This window comes from Lepidochelys olivacea (genome assembly GCF_965140295.1).
Source record: "Lepidochelys olivacea isolate rLepOli2 genome assembly, chromosome: 11".
Taxonomy (NCBI): Eukaryota; Metazoa; Chordata; order Testudines; family Cheloniidae; genus Lepidochelys; species Lepidochelys olivacea.
The window spans coordinates 35,903,601-35,926,402 of NC_140421.1; the positions used below are offsets into that span (position 1 = coordinate 35,903,601).

Consider the following 22,802-nt stretch of genomic DNA (forward strand, 5'->3'; position numbering starts at 1 on the left):
CTCTTTCAAACAAAACAGAGCTACTCAACTCACTAAACTTAGTTCCATGTGACTAGGCAGGCTGAGATGAGGTATGGGGAGGAAGAGAGATTATTCCATTCAGGAAACCCACTTTGCTACACAAGTAGGAGAGCCTATTAAAACTCCACACTTCAGCATGGACTCATCTGTGTCCAAAGTTGTGACATAGCATGGCCAGCCTGTACAGGCTGAAGTTAACCATGTTTAGACCAGGATTTTTCTGCTAGTGCTCAAAGAGCCAAAAAGGCTTATTTTTTTGAGACATCAAGCCGTTCTGGAATAGAAGATACCAATAACAATCTTATTTTTATTGTGTGGCTTTGGCACTTTCCTTTCTGTTCAAAAGCCCTTTACAACACCCCTAAAACCAGGAAGGGAAATTGAGATGTCCTTCAGACCCTTGGAGAAAGATTCTCATACTCTACTTTGTTTCTCCCCTATCTCTCTCCCCCATCCCCTATGCCATTAAAGTCAACCAAAATTGCGAAATACTTGGGGTATGTGTGAATGTACACTCGGCTTCACAGTCTAAACTTCCAATAGAAGTTTCTGTGGGACCACTAAGAGGAATTGAGTAATGTTAGATTGTATGCCTTAATGGATTGTAAGATCTACTCTAGTGCTTTCTGTTAAGCTCCTGGCTGTTATGAAGGAGCATAAAAACAGTAAATGCAAGTTCGTGTATAAAATATTCTAACTGAGGGGCAGGTTTGCGAGACGGAAGTAATTTAATGTTTTATGTAATTGAGTAAACATGGATTCATGGACAGGGAAGACTTAAAGTTAGCACAAGCACTTGTATCTTAGGCATTCAGGTTTATAAATTGAGCTTGATACTAAGTACACTAGCTCCACAGTAACCACTGCTGGGCACTGGGATATAAATAAATAGAAAAACCCCTACCCTTCTATAATTTGAAGCAATGTGTAGAGAACAAAACACATGCCTAACCAAAAATCTCTGCCCTTAAAATATTCCTATTCAGTTCCAACCCTAGAAAGATTACTTTAGAACTCAGATAAATGGAAGTAGAAGAGATTTCAACAACATGTATTAGGACAGCCTATCCTATCAAAAACATTTAATTGCAATTACTTCATCAGAGATCACAACTGAATGACTTCAAATCCTGGGGCCATATCCTGAGCTGAAGATTGGGCCAATGAATTACAGCCTACTTAAACTTTTACCAAGGTACAAACAAGGACTGGATAAAAGGCAATGTTTGCCTGTAGGGGAGTTTAGAGAATGGGACCTGCATTGCTGAGACAGTTGTGAACTATGATTCAGGGATGTGAAAAATTAACTGCTTTTTATACTGAGAATGAATATACAGAATAATCTCAGTTTGATCATTTATATTAATCCTTTTTCAAGAGTGCTGCTGGACTGATTGGTTTCTTTATACAAAAGTGGTGAATTGCTTAATATTCCTCTTAGCTAGAGCATGGTTCAAATACAGGGCTAGATTCTCTCCTGCACCAAGATCCACTCGGCACAGAAAGAGACACAGGGGGAGTGCATGTCAAGGAATCAGTAAGGGCTTCCTGACTGGCTCAACCTCCGGCTCCAATGTCAATAAGGGCAGCTGATCATTCTCCCTAAAGATTTTGGTAAGTGCTTAAAATGAAGCACACACACAAACATTTCTAGGATCACAGACACAGGTTCCATTGCTTCTGCCATAGGTTCCATTTTAAGAAGTTTATTTGCTCAATAAGTTATTACAGTACATACCATAGGTGATATAGTCAGAGAACTGCAGCCACCTCTACCTTGATATGGTTGCATGTAATTCTGATACAGCTGCATTCCATACTAGAATCAAAAAATAACGTGCCTTATCACTATTAGTTTATTGTGGGGATTTTTGTAGTACCACCTTGAAGTACTAAATAAAAATGATTATACAGGAGCTCCTGAATACTATACAATGGATTTCAAAGATTTTGACTTTTATTAGCTTAATTAATTTAAAAATAGAACTGCCTGCACAGACAATAGGAATCCTTTCCTTAGAAATATATTTTTCCATTATTGTTTTCTGCCACTACATTTAAGAGAATTCTCCAAGTCCAAAACTGGAATGTATAAATTTTGCTACCCTCAAAAAAAAAAAAAAAAAAGTTGACCAGAATGAGTAAATGGCTACAGTTTTCATTTTCTTAAGAAATAACTTACATGTATGTTAATTCTAGCCATTTATAGGCACCATATGACCCATTCTGCCTACTTTGCAACTAAAAACAGGCTCTTCTACCACTCAAATAAGTTCTTGCATCATAATCGGGGCCAGCACCAGTAGCAGCAATGCCAGCTTTTTCTATTGTACTGGAAATTCAGTATCTATCTTCTTTATTGGGAGAAGTCAAAAAGAGCCCACAGTGTACAAAATTAAGGATTTGTATTACACTGAAACCTACAAGTAACCCTTGATTCTCTATTCCAGAATGTAAAAACACTTAACCTAGTAAATTAGTGGCAAGAAATTAACTTCACAGAAGATTGTACCTTAAGTAATCTAATTGCTGTCATCCAGCAGGTCCTACTCTGCTCATCATCTGCACAAAGCTGCTTCAGGTCTCTGACGCCTCCTGCTTTGTTAGGCTAGAAGGCCACAGCACATTGTTTATCATTAATGCATATCTTGCAGATAATACCTGTTGAAATAAAAGCCACTAATTCTCCTATTTTATAATAGACAGCTGACTCTTTTTTAAAAAAAAGATCATAGAAACTTAAGCTTACCTAAGAACTGTGGCTTGCTTTAGCATATATCTATCAAAATATTAAGCCTGTACCTTAAAGCAGAATCCATAGTTTGCTGGTGTTCCAGACGTCTTTTTGCCTGCCAAAGACATATACATATCACTACTGCTGAATTCACTGAAAAACTGCAGATGTCTTGGTTCCTGAAAGGAAAAGCAATATAAAACAATTAGACCTTTTGCTTTATTATAAACCAATGAAGGAAATAATAAATAACTATGAAAATCAGAAAAATATTAATATTTATACAGTAAATTATTTAAATACATGATAAATATCTCTCCTGGAAATATACTACAATTCATATTAAAAAAAATAGTTCTATCTATGCTAAAAATACATCCCTATCAACCACTCAGGTTTACATGTGCCTAGGCCCTTACCATCAATCAAGTTATGTGCTTTCCATCTATGAGGCTTTTATATATCTGATCCAAATCAGATTTGCATGCACCCAGCCCTATTAATCACGTTAGTTTGCACCTGGCCTCCATCAATAAGGTTTGTGCACAACGCATATATTTTTCATATATAATGTGAACAATGGCCAAAAAATGGCCCTAAATCAAAAACTAAAAGCTTCCCTGTTGCATCATATCTCCTCAAGTCCTAACTTCCTAACAAGCTTTGCGTTGGTAGATAGTATTTTTTGAGATATCACTCAACAGTGAAAAGCAAACCTCGCAAGAAAAACCATTCAAGTGGAACTTAAATCCTAACTATTAAAAATGCACGAGGAGAAACCAAAACCATACTACACAGAAAATTGAAAGGGTATAAAAACTAACCTGGTGTGAAATGTCACACCAACTGGCCACCTACTTTTAGAGAAATAGGAATTTTTACTCCATTTTAAGACACAAACTTGACTGCATAACGTGATGATTATCTCATCATCCAGCATTTCCTTGTGAAGAGGCTGGATGGAGGAATTGTTTGTTTTGGAGGGAGCTGCTTGTTCCTTTTGCGGGGAGGGGGAGAGACGACAACTGTATAGCAGTTTTAAATTACGTTCTGTGCATTTGCCTTAAGACACAATAGCAGCATTCCTCTTGTAAATAAAAATACCACACACACACACACACAGCTTAAGGAAATTTACAAAAATTAAACTTGCAATTTACCTTTAAAAGGAAACTAATAGTAAGTTAGGAAAAGCGTAATAAAAAAAGAGAAAGTTACACAGAACATTTTCAGGGAGAGAAACACTGAGCACTTCTCCTTTTAGACAGATAGCCTCTTTAAATACCAATAACTACACTCATCTGAGGCTCTTATCTTGTTCCAAATGGCAGCTTTCCTGATACTATGACTGTAGAAGTTGAACTGACTGAAGACATCCAGAAAAAGGCCACTGAACAGCCTACCTGCTGCAGCAGAGGAAAATGCCCAAAACTAGACAAAGCCAAAAAAGCAAACTTTCAATTTTTTGTGAGAAAAATATGTAGCACCAATGAACTGATTTCTGGAAAAGCATATGAGATATAAGCCATAATGCTTAACAATTCATTACATCTTAAAATGTAAGAACTTTTGAAGTCACTTTGCAGTTTATTTTTAATTCCCTTGTTTAAAAGGCATCATCTGAACCAAGAAAACAACATATTTTAGCCATTACTGTCCAGTCCCATTCTAAATATTAGTTCTATTCCCCAAGCTGAAACCAGTCAAGTTTCTTTTGTTTGATTCTTTGTCTCCTCAATTAAATGAGGATAGCTGTGGAAATACTTTGACAGCTAACACAGAAGTTCAGATGGACATAAATCATAAATAAATAAATGGACATAAATCTCCTTCCTTAGAGGTTTTTAAGGTCAGGCTTGACAAAGCCCTGGCTGGGATGATTTAACTGGGAATTGGTCCTGCTTTGAGCAGGGGGTTGGACTAGATGACCTTCTGGGGTCCCTTCCAACCCTGATATTCTATGATTCTATGAAAACCATTTTTTCCTAAGTGGGTTACATAAAAGTTCTCTCCTCTCCAAAGCACCCTGTTTAACAGGTGTCAATAGTTATGCTTCCAGTATAGAAAAAAAATTGAACAAGTAAAGTGGGGAGGAGGTATGGATACAAAAGGCCATGATAAAAATTGAGGTGCTCCAAACATTTTCCTACAAATTATTTTTCTGCAAATTTTCTCCTTTCATTTGCTTCAAAATAAATACATGCTCTGAAAGACAGGTCCAAATGGTACATTCAGGAACAACAGTTAACGTTTGCTTATGTTCTCACCCTTCAAAATTCTCAACCAGTACATCTGAAATGCAGAATTTATTTTTGAAGAGCTCTGGTGTTGACTGACTGAAAAATAAATTTAAATTAATACAATCAGAATGAACCAGACTTGTTAGGCCAGAGTACTCGGGTTTATACAGGAAATTCTAATTTATTCTGAAGCCCTGTTCTTACATATCCTTACTCCCATCAATCACATGTTTTATCCTTAGAATGGACACTTGAATAGGAAATTTGGGAGCAAGGTTTTTTCCTTTAATTACCATGGATTGAAATAAAATTAGGTTAAAAACTACTGCAAATGAAAATACATGCTTACCCTATGCATATTGTTCTCTATCATATTTTAGTCTTACCTTTGATGTCCCTTTAGTGGAAAAATACAGGCCAGATCTTCTCAAAAGAAAGTATAATTTTTTCCATGATGATTTCTTCCCCTGCTCCTTTGCATGCAAATAACCATGAATTTCAGGATATGTGCTGGAACTTAGGAACATCTGAAACAAAATATTGCATATGTATTTCCCACCTGAAGCCAGCTTTCTCTTCTATTGACATACTATTCCACAGTTTTGCCAACATTATACCAAAATTTAAATGTTTAAAAATTAAAAATACACACTTCAAAAATGGAAAATTATACACATGCCTCAAAACAGGGGGACCATCTACTTACAACAGCACAGAAGACACTGAACAAAGCTTCTGGTAACTAAAGGAAGAGGTTAATCCTTCAAAGATTTATCAGAAATTTAGAGAAGGCAATAAATAACACTATATAAAATATAAAACCTAAGTTCTTGCACCCTAAAAGAAAGAACAGCCTTCTACAAACTTGAAAGTTCAGACAGATATTCATGGCAGTAGTTTGTAAGATTAAAAACAATGCTTTAAGGTATTTTGTTTGTTTTTGTTCTATTTTTAAAAGTGGTGGGTTAATGCCATATCTCCCAATTCTAACTCCCGCCAGCTGATAAACCACTGGAAAGGAAACAAGTTAAGTTTATAAGAGGTAGGCACATGCCATCATTTGGGGGTGACGGAACATATCACCACTTATACATACAACCCCTCTCACTCTACCTCACACAAACCCAAACATACACACTTTGAGCATTGACAGAAAATTAAAGTGTGCATAAAGTGACCCTGAAATCAAAGCTAAATTTCAAACCCTCTGGAAAAGAGCCTTCCTCCTTCGAAAAAAAATTTAGCTGCATTATTTTGCAAGTACATTAGACTGAGAAATATTCCAAGTCCTTGACAAGGTAAAAATTTGTTATTCCCTAGAATAGTTTGCAGATATCTACACAGTATGCTACCACAACGTTCTGGTCCAATGTGACGCTGTAGTTTTACTAACATTGAAGCTACAGAGAAGCAAATACCATTTATTATGAGGGAATTGACCTTTAATAGCCAGATAAAGGGATATATACACTCCATAAAGAGCATTCCTTACTAGTTCAATGCATTGCCCTTGTTATTTGTACTGAATTTTCTAAAGGAATATATCATGCCTTTTGAAAATCTGACAGAATGCCCAAGAAATTGTATCAGATACTGGAACACTTCCTAATTCAACCCAAGAAACAGATTCAGCTCCAGGCCAGGGGTTCTCAATCCATTTCCCTCATATAAATCTCTCATCTTGGAGTCCTTTGTGCAAGTCCCTGCAGCTATTCTAAGGATTTCAGACACCTGGGAAGAGGACTCCATTCACTCTTCTCTATAACCGCCCAACTGCTCAAGGAAGGTTAGTACCTTCTTTCCAATGCAAGGTGTCACAGCATCCCTTCCCGACACAGGTACTTTCAACGCCTCTAAAATAGTAGGCTTTTTATAGCTCTCTCTGCTCTGCCCTGTACACATCTATTAAGGAAAGTGATGAGCCCTCCTGGGATCAGCACTCCATTCCTTCTTTTCAAGGATGAACAGAAAAAGTTGACAGAGGCAACTCCTACCAATCTACCTCTTCCCAGCACATCCCTGTCAAAAGAATTAAATAGATCAGTTTACCTAAAGGAGGAAAATATCTGCTCTAGCTAAGAGGTTCAGTTGTAAATAAAAAAAGGACTTATGTTCTGCTACTAACACAGTAATTTGTCTGATACACTATAACCATGTTCCTGCAAAGTCTTAAGCAGATGTGTAACTTTATGTACTCTGCAGCAAATTGTGCATCCGAAACTCATGTTCTGAAGCAATATTAAATTTATTCTATCATGCAATACCCTTCATTCCCACATCTCTACACCCTCACAAACGCATACAGCAATAAATATTGAAATACAATTATTGATTGCCACAAAAAACCCACATCCTGAAATAACCATCATAGAAAACAAAACAAAACAAACAAACCAATCTCCACACCATGGGCCTGGACTATGCACAATGTTTTCTAGGCAGTCAGGTCAGAACCACCTTCCCCTCCTGAATGGCAAGGAAAGGGGAATGCTGTAACTAGCTGCAATGGCTCATCTCCCTGGCTCCAGAGTCCTTGGCAGTTCTGCTTTTCTCCAAGCTGTCTAGCTCATGAACTTGTATTTCTGGTTTCAGAGTAACAGCCGTGTTAGTCTGTATTCGCATAAAGAAAAGGAGTACTAGTGGCACCTTAGAGACTAACCAATTTATCTGAGCATGAGCTTTCGTGAGCTACAGCTCACGTCATCGGATGCGTCCCGTGGCTTTCGTGAGCTACAGCTCACGTCATCGGATGCGTCCCGTGGCACTCCCTGCTCACTGTCTGAATGTTGGATGCCTGTTGTGGCTTCATGGCACAGGGCAGGAAGCATGCACTAAAACTGGAAATAAGGAATACATTTTTAATGGTGAGAGTAATTAGCCATTGGAACAGTTCAGCAAGGGTCATGGTGGATTCTCCTTCACTGACCATTTTTAAAACAAGATTAGATGTTTTTTCCTAAAAGTTATGCTCTGCAAATTATTTTGAGGAAGTTCAATGGCCTGTGCTACACAGGAGGTCAGATTAGATCATCACGATGGCCCCTTCTGGGCTTAGAATCTGTAAACTATGAGCCAATTAACTTCCGCTTGTAGGGAAAGCTGGAGACAAAAAGCTGCTGGCAGAATCCAAGAGAGCAGGAAGTCAGAACAAAGTATCAGGCACCTGGTTGCAGAAAAATGGCTAATTCCATCAGGAAATATGCTAAATTCTTATGGCTACCGAATCACTGAGCCCACAGAGCCTTGAATTATATTAGAGCAGTGTGTATCTCAGAGCTATTGTTTCAGCCTTGCTACAGATTCAGGCAGACACATTGCTTTAATTACCATTCATTTCATGTTTCTGAGGTTTGCCCCATGGCCATAAGAGCTAAACACATTTTTTAAAATGAAGAGGAAAGATTGTGGAGCACAATTCTGCAGCAAAGGTTAAATTCCTCAGTAAAATTTTTGCCCACAGAATTGTAGAATAGACAAGGTCCTCTATGTCAATAGTCCCATCAACAGGACTATACATGCACAGAACAATCTCAGAACCAGGGCCTAGAGTTGCTTACACAAACTGTTTTCCAGCTTTGCTCACAGTTGAAGGGAACAACATCTCCATTGAAATGTAGGCACTGTTCCACAACACAGCTTCATTTCAGTAGCCATAAGTGATATTTATCATGCAAGAGTGCACTTGAAGGAGGCATAAAAATTGTGATTGGTGAAAAGAAGGAAACACTAATTTTGCTTTCTTATTGCTTTTGGTTTTGAACGTTGCTTGATGAACTCACAAAAATCAAATAATGCGGGCTTCTAGAAGCAAGAAGTTTGAGGCAAAGACATTCTAATCTCAACTTGAAAGTGTACGTGTCTGAGATATTATCAAGGCTAAGAAGGTTTTTCGGCAAATGACAAAAAGGAAGATCAATAACGTAAACATACAAATACATTATTTTTCAGGCACATGCGAGAGTGAATAAAAACACTATATTAAAGCTGTAATTTAATTCTACAGACCAAGTTCAAAGGGAGGCTTTAGGAGAGTTTGAAAGATTGAGGGTACGTCTACACTAGAAATAGTGCAGTAGCACAGCTGCAGTGCTGTGGTATAGACTTACAACAGTGATGGAAAGGAATCTTTGGTCGCTGCAGTAAATCCACCTCTCAAAGGCAGTAGCTAGATCAATGGAAGAATTCTTTGGTCATCCTAGCCTTGTCTACATTGGGGCTTACGCACCTGAATGATACAGCTAGGTCAATCTAACTGTCTCGTACAGACCAGCTGTTGATTTTCTTCAGGGAGATTTCTCCCCACCTCTCCCTGATGGCTCTTAATTTTAGTACCTTTGCCCATTTTGTCTGAAGATTCAATTAATGGCTCCCTAACCCCATAAGACACCCATTTTAGGCCCTGTATCCTTGCACCTATCCTCTCACTAGGAAGATACCCATGACAAAATGATAACCAAAACATCATTCCTTCAACAGCAGGCCAAAGTTGCTGAAAGCAAAACAAAGCTCTGCTTTAGCAACCAATATTGCACCCATACTAGTGTTATCAATTTAAAGTAGTCCACAACAACAGTACTTGGAATGAGGCAAGACTAAATCAGGTTTTTTTTCTTCCCAGGATAGCAAAAGATTGCATGGCAAAACACATCATGACTAACAGCATCAGACAAAATCATTACTGCCATGATGAAAGAATACTGAAAATCCTAGACAAGGATAAGAATAACCTGCTCTTTGGGTTATGGAGTTGTAAACGATAGTAGGATGATAAATATACTCTGATCAAAACCCAACCAAGCTGAGACCAAAGTTTATCACAGCTGGAAGAAATCATCAATGACAAAGAAAAGCTTTATTAGGGAGCCAAGTAACACTGGGTAAAAAGTATAGAAAATTAGAGGATTCCTCTCAAAAAAAGGATGGGTTGGTTATATAAAATGCAGTAATATTCAATGTATTTTACTCTATGGGGATGAAGTATACGATATGATTTATAGCAAATGAACTGTAAATATCATTGGTGTAAAATGTCATTATGTATTACAGATTCTACTATACAACAGCATCACAGACATTTATAACTTGGTTTGTACGTCTGTAAAGCCTACTTAAAGAGAAATGAATTCAGCAGGTAACACAAGGATGCAAACTCAAATGTCTGAGATGAACATAAAAACTAAGGAAGAGGAAAGTTAGAAGAGGTAGATGTTCTTGCATGAGAACATCTCGGCCTAAAGTTATGTTTCCCCTTATATAATCTTATTCATTATTATATCCCCCGAACTTACAGTGAAACATCTGAAGTGCTAGAGCAGTTAACAGCGCCCTTGAAGTTAGATGCACCATCTTGCTTCTTGAGCAGAGACCCTGACTCTCACAGATGAAATGGGACGAAGACTAATTTCAGAGAAAACCAGCTTCTTTTTTTTAAACTTTCAGATTTGAATTAGAGCCTTTTTGTCTCCAGTTTGTACCCAGACTGCTTTTAAGTTTCTCTTAATTGCTCAGATTTTAACTCAGTCTCATAAAATCAAATTTGGTGCTGAAATCTTCCTTTTTGCTCCATGTGTGTTACTACTGATCAATATTTAAGAATTGCCTCCAAAAATTTTCAATAAATTTGTGAGCATGCCCTCTTGCAAGGCACAAATGGAGGGCTATATGTGCACATTTAGCACATAAATTGTGGGTATATTTTGGAAGTATCTTTGAAAATTACTAACTGAAAAATAACATTTTGGGCTCAGTTATATTATAGGCAGAGCTGGTAGCACTGTAAACAGGTGAAGCTGCCGAATGACTCCCACTATAAAGTCCAGTTTTCAATTGCTTAAACCTTTGCCAAACTTTTCCTGTCCATACTGAAATTTTCCATGCTGGGCATCTGCCTCAAGCTGAATATTTTTGGAACGTTTCTACAAAAGGAGTTCATCAATTTCTCCAAACAAGGTTATGGAAAAATGTATTGGTTTGCCCATCTTAAAACCATTTTACCATATTTGTTGCAAAGTTATAATGCCTTCATTCTTTGGAGCAGGGACATGAAATTTGGCAGGAAGTCACCTTTGCTGTTCCCATGGAAGCCAGCCCAGATTTGACCAGATTATAAACAGAGTTGGGTGGAAAGAGGTTTTCCATTCTGCATTGAGGCAAACCCAAGTCCTATCAAAAATGTTTATGAAAAACCAGAAATCAAAACGCTAACATTCTGGTGAACAGTCACATGAGATGTGAAAGTTGCTCCTCTGATTCATAGCAGGGACTTAAACCTGGGTCTCCTTCATTCCACGTGAGTGTCCTATCCACTGGGCTTTTGGCTAAACATCTCTCTCCCCTTCCCCGGAGAAACCTTTCCACGAAAAGTTTAGGTTCCAACAAAGAAGCATTTTCTGAAAACAAATGTTTTGTCAAATAACTCCCAGCTACCTCAGTTTATAAACCTTGGAGGGGTGGGGGAAAACACAGCTCACACATGCTCAGTAGAGACTTGACAAGTGAACTTTCCAGATTCCGTCTGAACTGGGCATGCTGCAGCCCCAAGCTTCAGAGAGGTAAGCAGGATTTTCCTTGCAATTGCCACTCCTGGATGCTGCAGAACCAAACATCAGAACTGAGACCAAGAATACTGACACTCAATGCTCTCCCTGCTGGTGCCCATGCAGTATGGCAGCCTGTCTGGAACGCAGAGGGGACAGAATGTGGTGGGGAAGGCAGTGAAGAAAGTAGAATGGGACAAGGAAGTAGGGTGACCAGATGTCCCAATTTTATAGGGACAGACCAGATTTTTGGGTCTTTTTCTAACATAGGCTCCTATTAACCCCCCACCCCCGTCCCGATTTTTTACATTTGCTGTCTGGTCACCCTACAAGGAAGGGAGGTGGGTTGAGAAGAGATTGGGAGGTGTGTGGAAGTTTGGGCCTGGATGGGCATGAAGACTGGATGTAGGACCCAGGTTGGGGGAGACTCAATGCTTTGAGCTGAAGTACTCAATGCTTTTTTTGCCTCTGTCTTCACAGACAAGGTCAGCTCCCAGACTGCTGCATTAGGCAACACAGTATGGGGAGGAGGTGAGCAGCCCTCAGTGGTGAAAGAGCAGGTTAAGGACTATCTAGAAAAGCTGTACATGCACAAGTCCATGGGTCCAGATCTAATGCGTCCAAGGGTGCTGAGGGAGTTGGCTGATGTGATTGCAGAGCCTTGGCCGTTATCTCTGAAAATTCATGGTGATCAGGGGAGGTCCCGGATGATTGGAAAAAAGGCAAATATAATGCCCATATTTTAAAAAGCGAAGAAAGAGAACCCAGGGAACTACAGACCAGTCAGCCTCACTTCAGTCCCCAGCAAAATCATGGAGCAGGTCCTCAAGGAATCCATTTTGAAGCACTTGGAGGAGAGGAAGGTGATCAGGAACAGTCAACATGGATTCACCAAGGGCAAGTCATGCCTGACCAACCTGATTGCCTTCTATGATGAGATAACTGGCTCTGTAGATACAGGGAAAACAGTGGATGTGATATATCTTGACTTTAGCAAAGCCTTTATATGGTCTCCCACAGTATTCTTGCCAGCAAGTTAAAGAAGTATGGATCGGATGAATGGACTGTAAGGTAGGTAGAAAGCTGGCTAGATTGTCAGGCTCCACAGGTAGTGATCAATGGCTCAATGTCTAGTTGGCAGCCGGTATCAAGCAGAGTGCCCCAGGGGTCGGTCCTGGGGCTGGTTTTGTTCAACATTTTTATTAATGATCTGGATGATGGGATGAATTGCACCCTCAGCAAATTCTCAGAGGACACTATGCTGGGGGGAGAGGTAGATACACTGGAGGATAGGGTCCAGACTGACCTAGACAAATTGGATGATTGGGCTAAAAGAAATCTGATGAGGTTCAACAAGGACAAGTGCAGAATCCTGCACTTAGGAAGGAAGAATCCCATGTACTGGTACAGGCTAGGGACCGACTGGCTAAGCAGCAGTTCTGGGGATTACAGCAGATGAGAAGCTGGATACGAGTCAGCAATGTGCCCTTGTTGCCAAGAAGGCCAACAGCATATTGGGCTGTATTAGTAGGAGCATTGCCAGCAGATCGAGGGAAGTGATTATTCCCCTCTATTCGGCACTGGTGAGGCCACACCTGGAGTATTGTGTCCAGTTTTGGTACCCCCACTACAGAAAGGATGTGGACAAACTGGAGAGAATCCAGCGGAGGGTAACAAAAATTATTAGGGGGCTGGGGCTTATGACTTACGAGGAGAGGCTGAGGGAACTGGGGTTATTTAGTCTGCAGAAGAGAAAAGAGTTAGGGGGGTTTGATAGCAACCTTCAACTACCTGAAGTGGGGTTCCAAAGAGGATAGAGCTAGGAGGGAGATTGGGAATGAAAGCCAGGATGGGGGATAAAGGAGACAAACTCTGCTGAGGAGCCCAGAGCAGGAGATGGGGACTGGAGTGAGGAGCACAGAGGAGTGAAAAATAGGAATGAGACAAGGAACTGGGGCTGATAAGAGGGGAAAAAAGAGAACAGGGCAGAAGGGGTCAGGTTTGAGGGGAGATTCTTCAAGATTCCAGAGTCTCAACATTTCTCTGTCATCAGCAAATGTCTGTGAAACCCTCTGGCAAAGTATGTTTCATCCCTCTCTAGTCCACAAAGGATGACACCTTACTGGTCTGTGAAGTGGATCTAAAGACTCAAACCCTGCTGATGTCCCATGTGGCTATTCCCATAGGATTAAAAAGGCAAACTGAAAAACAGAAAATTAAAGACCTCAGAAATTACACACACAAAACTACATTAAAGAGAACATTAAGGTTGCAAAGTCAAGTACTCAAAAGTTAGGACATGCCAGAATTGAGTGCTTTGCAGCCTTCATGCTCTTTTAGCATAGTTTTTGTGTATATATTTCATACAAAAACTATTTTAATTGTCTAGAAAGGAAGTGCGCCCTGTTCTTTAACATGTATTTTATATTAAGATAAAAATACTTTGTTCCAAAGCATATGTACAAGCCATTTTTCACAAGCAATCTACACGTATTTTCTAATGTATTTGCATTCTGCTGAAAAGGCAATAAGAAAGAAGCAGCTAAATTAGTCAATACAAGATTTGCACTCTGAACTCAAAGTACACCTACAGAACCTGAATATCAATTGCATCTATTGACGAACCAGACTTGGGGAAAATAGAGCTACCCTTAAAGAAAAAGTAGAAAAGCATAATCAGGATAATTTTACAGACTAACAATTGTGAAATTGTTGCTCTCAAAGTACAAAAATAATTAACAATATTCTGCAGAGTGAAAAAAAAAATAATCCTGGTCCCAAAAACCACTGCAGCCAAAAGTTTTGAATAGTACGAAGAACAGAGAAGTGTTATTCATATAAGTAAAAGATGAACTCTTAACCCCTATCAAAGTCAATAGCAAAACTAACATTTACTTCAGTGGGACTAGGATTTCACCCACTATCCAAGTTAGCTCAAATGGGACCTAATCCTATGCACATGATTAACTCAATGGGAGTATCTGTAAGAACTAACAACATGAAATTTTATCCATATATTGTTATTGAAAAGGTGTGGAGGGTGTTGCCATAGAAAGCACTGGTGCAAGCTACTGAATAGGTTTTACAAGTGAAAAAATCTGATTTTAAATTAGATTTGAAGACATCAGCTTCACATTTAATTACTAGAAATAGGTGAACTATAAATGAATCCATTCATACTACAAGACCTATAATTTCTCAAAGAAACAGATAAAAATGAAATATCAGAATATTCTATTAATATTACTGTGAAGGCCTCAGGTTTAAAATCCATTTGATCTATTAATTTTTTATGTTTAAAATTGATCACATTCATAAAAACCCAGAATATGAGCTATGCTCAGTGATTCCACTCTCAATGCCCAAGGAATGTATGCACAAATACTGTGCCTCCCTAAAGTAGACTATGACACAGCCTTGTACCATCTACGCATCACAACCCCTTCACCTTCTTCTTTAGACTTAACACTTGTTGGGGGCAGGGATTAAACTTCTAGCTCTTTGAGAAGTGCTACCAGAAACAATTTTTAAAAATCAATGCACATCTGATAGTTAAGCACCAGAATATGCCTCTAAGGGAGGCTCTGGAACCCCCTTCAATGGAGGTTTTTAAGAACAGGCTGCAAAAACACCTGTCAGAGATAGTCTAGTATACTTGGTCCTGCCTCTATGCAGGGGGTGGGATTAGATGACCTCTTGAGGTCTCCTTCACCCCTACATTTCTATGACTCTGATTATTAGAAAAGAACTAAGGAAAACAAATCAGTACATTTTTAGGTATTTCAGCTCTTTGACTTAAAAGGAAGGAGTCAAAATTCTTATCTTCTCTTACTCTTGCCTTATAACGAAAGGCAAGAAAAATGGTTAACACATAGCTAGAGAATATTTTATTTGCATATATCTCAACCCACAGAAAACCATAAGAGAATTTTAAAATTGGGTTGTTAAAACTAACATCGCTCTTGATACTTGACCAAGCATGTCACAGATAATAATGCAAGCTGTCATAAATATAAAGGGAAGGGTAAACCCCTTTGAAATCCCTCCTGGCCAGGGGAAAGCTCCTCTCACCTGTAAAGGGTTAAGAAGCTAAAGGTAACCTCGCTGGCACCTGACCAAAATGACCAATGAGGAGACAAGATACTTTCAAAAGCTGGGAGGAGGGAGAGAAACAAAGGGTCTGTCTATAGTCTGTCTTTGTCGGGGATAGACCAGGAATGGAGTCTTAGAACTTTTAGTAAGTAATCTAGCTAGGTATGTGTTAGATTATGATTTCTTTAAATGGCTGAGAAAAGAATTGTGCTGAATAGAATAGCTATTTGTCTGTATATCTTTTTTGTAACTTAAGGTTTTGCCTAGAGGGGTTCTCTATGTTTTTGAATCTAATTACCCTGTAAGATATCTACCATCCTGATTTTACAGGGGAGATTTCTTTATTTCTATTTACTTCTATTTTTTATTAAAAGTCTTCTTGTAAAACACTGAATGCTTTTTCATTGTTCTCAGATCCAAGGGTTTCGGTCTGTGGTCACCTATGCAAATTGGTGAGGCTTTTTACCAAACCTTGTCCAGGAAGTGGGGTGCAAGGTTTTGGGAAGTATTTTGGGGGGAAAGACGCGTCCAAACAGCTCTTCCCCAGTAACCAGTATTAGTTTGGTGGTGGTAGCGGCCAATCCAAGGACGACGGGTGGAATATTTTGTACCTTGGGGAAGTTTTGACCCAAGCTGGTAAAGATAAGCTTAGGAGGTTTTTTCATGCAGGTCCCCACATCTGTACCCTAGAGTTCAGAGTGGGGGAGGAACCTTGACACAAGCCCATTAACTTGTGTTAATGAAAGTTACCAAGGAAAGAGTGGCATACTTTAAATGATCTACTGAATGCCTTTTGCTGAAATGTGCATGATGGCTTTGTAAGTCACAAAGGTGTTCTGTACTTAATGTCTAGTAAGTCCTATTGAACCAAATATAAATAATCAGACAATACTATGTAAAAAAATATACTAACAAGAAACAGTTTTATCCAGTTTTGATTGATTGACAAGTTAACCTGTAATTTCATATTTGGAGTAAAACTGAACCCTATGCAGAAGGCCAGCATACAAACTATGCACTGCTTAAACACTATTTTTGAGGACTTAAGTGACTTAGTGGTACATAGGCCTTAAACTGGCTCTGCACACAGGTTTTTAGCAGATATACTTTAGTTTTTCTTTCAAAACTATGAGATCACTTTTGAGATAAAGAGATGTTAAATTCTATGAGCACAGAGACCAAAATTTTGAAATATAGGTGCCTAAAGTTAGACTCTGAAATCCATATTTAGGCAGCAAAAGAAAAATGGCCCAATTTTCAAAGGGTCAGCACCTTTGAAAGGTAGATTTTTTTTTAAATGTTCTTATTTTTGGTTCCTGAAGATGATTTTAGGGACTGAACCTAAAAGCATCTAAGTTTCAACATTTTGCCCACAGCAGGGGGTTAGAATCAGGAAATCTACACTTTATCTTAACTCTGCCACAAACCTAACCACTCACTTTAGCTCTCCTTTCTGTAAAATGCATCTGTGATAAATGAAGGGGCTGGGTGTAGCTCCCTTTTATGGACACCCAGCCAGCCAGCCAGCCATAAAACCCCTGTTAGTAGCTGTTCTCTACTTGCTTTACCTGAAAAGGGCTAAAAAGTCCATAAAAGGGAGGGAGTGGGCACCTGACCAAAAGAGCCAATGGGAAGGCTAGAACTTTTCAAAACTGGGGAAAAAATTCCCCTTTGTCTGGTTTGCTCTCCTGGAGAGCAGAGACAGGATTGGAGCTATGCTGTAAAAGCTTGTGCCAGGTATGAAAAATCATTAGATCATACCTAGAAACTACTCATTTAAAACCCCAGATATGTATTAGAGAAGTAGCCATGTTAGTCTGTATCCACAAAAATGAGGAGTCCAGTAGCACCTTAAAAGACGAACAGATTTACTTGGGCATAAACTTTCATGGGTAAAAAACCCACTTCTTGATAAGATTATTCCCAAATAAATCTGTTAGTCTTTAAGGTGCCACCAGACTCCAGATATGTAAGTAGATCAGGAAATGTCTAGGAAGACACGATTAGATTTCTCTCTTAATTTCTTTATGGCTTGTGGACTCCTGTGCGCTAACCCCAGATGCTTTTGCTTTGCTTGTAACCTTTAAACTGAACCTCAAGGAAGCTATCTTGATGCTTAATCCTTGTAAATTGTTTTTTGGCGGGGTTTTAATCTAGTAAAAAGCCTAAATTCAAGATGTATTTTCTTTCTTTTTGTTTTTAATAAAAATTTACCCTTTTTAAGAACAGGATTGGATTTTTGTGTCCCTCTGGTTTGTGCATATGTTGTTTAATTAGCTGATGGCAACAGCTGATTTCCTTTGTTTTCCTTCTCAGCTCTTCCCTGAGGGAGGGGTGAAAGGGCTTGAGAGTACCTGTAGGGAGGCCGTGTGGTTCCCCACCACCCTGGAGAGGGATAAGCTCTGCCAGACACCAGAGTGGGCAGGGCCAGAGCACTCCAAGGCTGCCCTCCAGAGGGTCAGGTGCTGGACAGGAAGTGTAAGAGCCCAACCCCAGAGCGTCAGCCACTGGAGGGGCCAGACACCTCTGGACTCCAGCAAACAGTGGCGGACCTGGAGATTGGCCTGACCAGCCGATACTTGACACGGATCAGCGTGTGGGAGAGTTGCCGAGCCTACCCCTCGCCAGCTACCCCGAGCATCCAATGGTGATGGATCCCCGAGGGCACCACCTTGACACAGGTGCCTCCAGAGAGGGAGTTGCGAAGTAGGCCGGGGGCAGCCGACCCAAGTCTGGCTGCAACACTGCCGGAACCCACATCAGTGTGTTGCAGCCAGGATCCCCACTGACACAGCCGCGGGTCTTTGGCCGCTGCTAGGGCCCTGAGCTGGGACGCAGTGGAATGGGAGGGCCTGTGTCCCTCCCTGCCACCCACACATTATTTGGCAGTCTCCCCTTTTTCAAGGCCACTCAGAGCCTGAAGCCTGGGTATGCTATTTACCTGCATTTGCTCAGCCCCTGCCTGAGGGCCTGAGCCTCAAACTCATTTCTGCCTGGGCCTGTCAACTGCTAACTGTTACCCGTGTTTGCTCAGCCCCGGCCGGACAGCTTGAGCCAGGACTCCTGTGACTCGACTGATTCCCCAGGGACCAGTGCAGGGACTAAGGGAGGCGGTGTGGTTCCCTGCTGCCCCGGAGAGGGACGAGCCCTGACGAACCCTTTCTACAGTACCCCACAGGAAGGAATTCACAAGTGCGCCTTTCTGGGTTCTCGAAGGGGTTTTTGAATTTGGGTGGTGGCTAGGGTGACCAGAGAGCAAGCATAAAAAATCGGGACGGGAGAGGGGGGTAATAGGGGCCTATATAAGAAAAAGGCCCAAAAATCATGACTGTCCCTATAAAAATCGAAACATCTGGTCATCCTAGTGGCTACCCATCCAAAGTCAGAGAAAAGCTGTAACCTTGGGAGTTTGATACAAGCCTGGAGTGGCCGATATTAAATTTTTAGAATCCTTGTGGGCCCCCACTTTCTGCACTCAAAGTGCCAGAGTGGGGAATCAGCGCTGACAGCATCCTACACTTATAACAGGCATGTTTTGAAATTTAATTCATTAATGTTTTTAAAGCACTTTGTGCTTTCCCCAAAGTGAGCTGTAGCTCACGAAAGCTTATGCTCAAATAAATTCGTTAGTCTCTAAGGTGCCACAAGTACTCCTTTTCTTTTTGCGAATACAGACTAACACGGCTGCTACTCTGAAACCTGTCAGAGTATATTAAACTATCTTCCAATTTTAACAAATCTTGCGGTTTTAACTTTTTTTAAAAAATCCTATTTTGTCACTGTTCCTTTTCAACACCCTTTTAGCCCCAAATACATATGGTAGGTTGCTCTCTCTAGCACCAGTGAAAGCTTTCCCATGTGTAAGTGTTGCCATTTCAAATATATAATAAAAGAAAGGGAAGATCCCCTTGTTTAGGGTCCATCTCATGGCCACTACAGGATTGTTTTCTATTCTGCAGATTGCTCCCCATTTTACATTTAAAATGATGCATCCAGCTTATATTTAAAACATACTGTGGATATTATTTGTTGTATTACCATAGTGCCCAGACACCTGGAAGTCATGGACCATTGTACTAGGTTCTTCCACTTCTTTTGGGAGACTGCAACATTCCACAGACTAACAAACCATGCCAGCCATAAGATTTTTTTTTCTGCCAATCAGTCTAAATCTTCCTTTCATTAAGTTCATCCCTTTACTCCACTTGCAATGTGTTAAAAATCTCCTTGTTTTCCTTTGTGTGTACCACTGTCAAACAGTTGAGGACTGTTGGGCTCCCAGCCTTTTAGATGGGCTACACTACTTTAATCTTTCAGTCATTTCCTGCAAGTTACCCCACCCAACTCAACCAAACCATTTTTTTCTGCATTTTGTTCTTTTCTGAACTCCCTCCAATTGGTCAATATCTTTACGGCAATGAATTCCCCAAAACTGAATCATTCCAGGTGCAGTTATATCAGAACGGCATAGCGGGGGAATATTACCTTTTTGGTTCATGACAAGACGTCTCTCTAGTCATCCAATAGGCCACTACAATTCGGTCAGTGACAAAATACTATGTACGCACAAACTAGACACCTGAAATTGAGGTATTCTGCTGTAAACTGGTTTACCTGTAATATCTGGGCGTGGCCTATCATTCCACTGGTCTCACTTGACAACGACACCATATGCTCTGGAAAATAATTCTGTTAAAATAGAACATATTAAAACTTCTGTAAATGTGAGTACAAAAACCTTCAGATTTCTCTTAGACATATAAACGGATCCACCACCCAATTGCACAGAGCAAAAAGACAATGAGATTTCCCCACCTCTCAAAGAATTTAGGAAAGGGGAGGAATCCATTAAAATAGCCTCATATTGTGGTATCTTGTAGATTCAGCTGCTGAGTTTGTGAGAGCAAACTTCAAAGTTTGGTTGGGTTTTTATTTTGTTTTGTTTTTTTAAAAGATTTCAATGCAGGGTCTGCTGCATCAAGTCAGACTGCAGGAAGGACAATACTTAGGATACATATATACTGCAAAAACCTGTGCCAGTGGGTTTCAGAGCCTGGGTCAACTGATTCAGGCTCACACTATGGGGCTAAAGCAGCAGTATAGATCTTCCCACTTGGGCTGGAGCCCAGGGTTTGAAACCTGCACAAGTCCCATTTACCGAAGTCTGTTGACTCAGGCTCATACTCGCTGCTAGGTTGTGGTTTGTTGGCTGTTGTGATTTGTTATTTTTGTTTGTTTGGGTTTTTTTAAGTGTAGACATTACCTGACAATCTAAGGTTATCATTCACTCACGCCTTCACGCCTAATAGGCCTGCCCTAGGCTTCAACATATTACTATCTAGGAAGAGGGAAAATGCATTTAAAAAGGAAAGTTTTGTTAAAGTTGATATGGTATCCCAGTGGACGAAGGAAATAAGTGGGAGATATTGTCAAAAACATTTAAAATCTTATTTGAAACAAAATGTTGGTTAATATATTTTTTTGCTACCTTTTACTAATTCAGAAAAAATCCCCTCTGATTTGTTGTGAACGCTCTCTTTATTCTGTGTGATATTAATATGGATCAAATGGGGGAAACTTGCAAAAATACAAAAGAGGTATTGTAGGCCAGAGCTAGTGTAAGTCAGCACAGCTCCACTGACTGAATTGTAGCTATGCAGGTTTACACCAGTTGAGGATTTGGTCCCAGATCTAAAATGATAGTCTTTCCTAATAGCTGGACAATTCCCAAATTAAATCCTTCACAAAGTACATAAAGTAACCTTTCATGTTGGGCCCTGATCGGTAAGCTAATGAGAGTCTATATTGCCCACCAAGGCTGCATGACCATGGTCAACCAATGTACTGGGTCTAAGTTATTTCCATGGACCACTATAATATCCGACCCCTCACCATTAATTAATTTAGCAACATCTCTGTGAGATGGGGAGTTATCCCCATTCAGAAATAGGGAACTGAGGGAGAGAGTGATTAAATGATTTGCTCAAGATAATACATGCAGAGCAAGGAATAGAACCGAAAGCTCTTGTGTCCCTTAAGATATGTCTGCACCACAGCTGGAAGGTGTAAATTCCAGCTTGAGGAGACATACCCGCATTAGCTCTGATCAAGCTAGTGTGGTAAACTAGAGTATAGTCACAGTGGGGCAAATGGGGCAGATGTGGGGAGCTGCCATAAGTACGACCTTGTTGAGACCACAAATATGTACTTGGGCAGCTAGCCCATCCCAGAGCTTATGCTGTGGCGACTACACTGCTATTTTTAGCACACTGACGCAATTGGAGCTAATGTAGGCATATCTCCTCAAGTTGGAATTTACACCTTCCAGCTCTTGCATAGACATACCTATAGTGATTTAAGATCATTCTTCCTTTCCTTTTAACAGGTCACAGGTAGATTTAGGTTCCATTACATTTTACAGCTCACTCTAAGTCCTCCTGCATTTCTGGCATTCCCCCTCATCACTATGCCACATGTCAGGGCAGCAGTAACAGCTGCCCAACCAGTGCTTTTAAGAAGACAGACTTACCACTGGGTGTTTAAAAAACTCATATTTGGCATAGTTTTTTCTAAAATACAGTCTATTTTCTTCTTCGATTCCCCAGTTTGACTGAACTTCAATTACCAATTCGTGGTCTTCTATCATTCTTTCTGTAAAACAAAGAAAAATACATAGCCTTGCACACAAGTCCACCATCGTGGTAAACACATGAGAACTTCGGCTCAGCCACAAATGAAGAGTTATGTTCAACCCAACATGAACGAAGTAATATGAACACCTTCAATTCATCAAGTCTATTTTACATTTTGTCACCAAAGTCAGTAATCTATACAGTGCTCTTTTATAAGCCAACTCTGCTCATGAAACATGAATATCTGCAGTAGGTGAGCAAGCTAATTTCCTCCTCCTCAAAACACCAACAAGGTTTTAAAGTCTCTCATATAAATGCAAAATGAGATATTGCCTCTTCCAAAGCCAACTTATTACATACTGTAACATTTTTACACAGCTTGGAATAGAGAAATGGCGATTTTGGCAGCTAGACTTCTTAGTTGTATAACTTCCTTCTTTGAGAAATGAGAGACTTGGAGCCAAAAATTAATTAAGGGGAATGGTTAATTACAAAAACACCCAACATTCATTCATAAAGCGTTTTTTCACATTGGAAGAGTTCATCC

The 22,802-nt window shown here is 39.9% G+C and overlaps 1 protein-coding gene across 6 annotated transcripts in view; it reads right to left on the bottom strand.

The window, feature by feature from the left end:
- The window catches only part of GRB14 (growth factor receptor bound protein 14), a 134,336-nt gene that overhangs the window by 45,310 nt on the left and 66,224 nt on the right, over positions 1-22,802 (bottom strand). For 4 of the 6 annotated variants that reach the window (XR_014713543.1, XM_084642988.1, XM_084642986.1 and 1 more), the window contains 6 exons: positions 22,153-22,274; positions 20,238-20,312; positions 5,382-5,522; positions 2,824-2,934; positions 2,534-2,629; positions 1,760-1,840 (listed from right to left, as the gene is read on the bottom strand). Coding sequence is in view for 5 of the 6 variants with exons in the window: in XM_084642988.1 (XP_084499114.1) it covers positions 1,760-1,840; positions 2,534-2,629; positions 2,824-2,934; positions 5,382-5,522; positions 20,238-20,312; positions 22,153-22,274 (626 nt within the window). In the remaining variant the exon portion in view is untranslated. The remainder of the gene's footprint in view (positions 1-1,759; positions 1,841-2,533; positions 2,630-2,823; positions 2,935-5,381; positions 5,523-20,237; positions 20,313-22,152; positions 22,275-22,802) is intronic. The other 2 variants (XM_084642989.1, XM_084642987.1) reach the window with 1 other exon arrangement.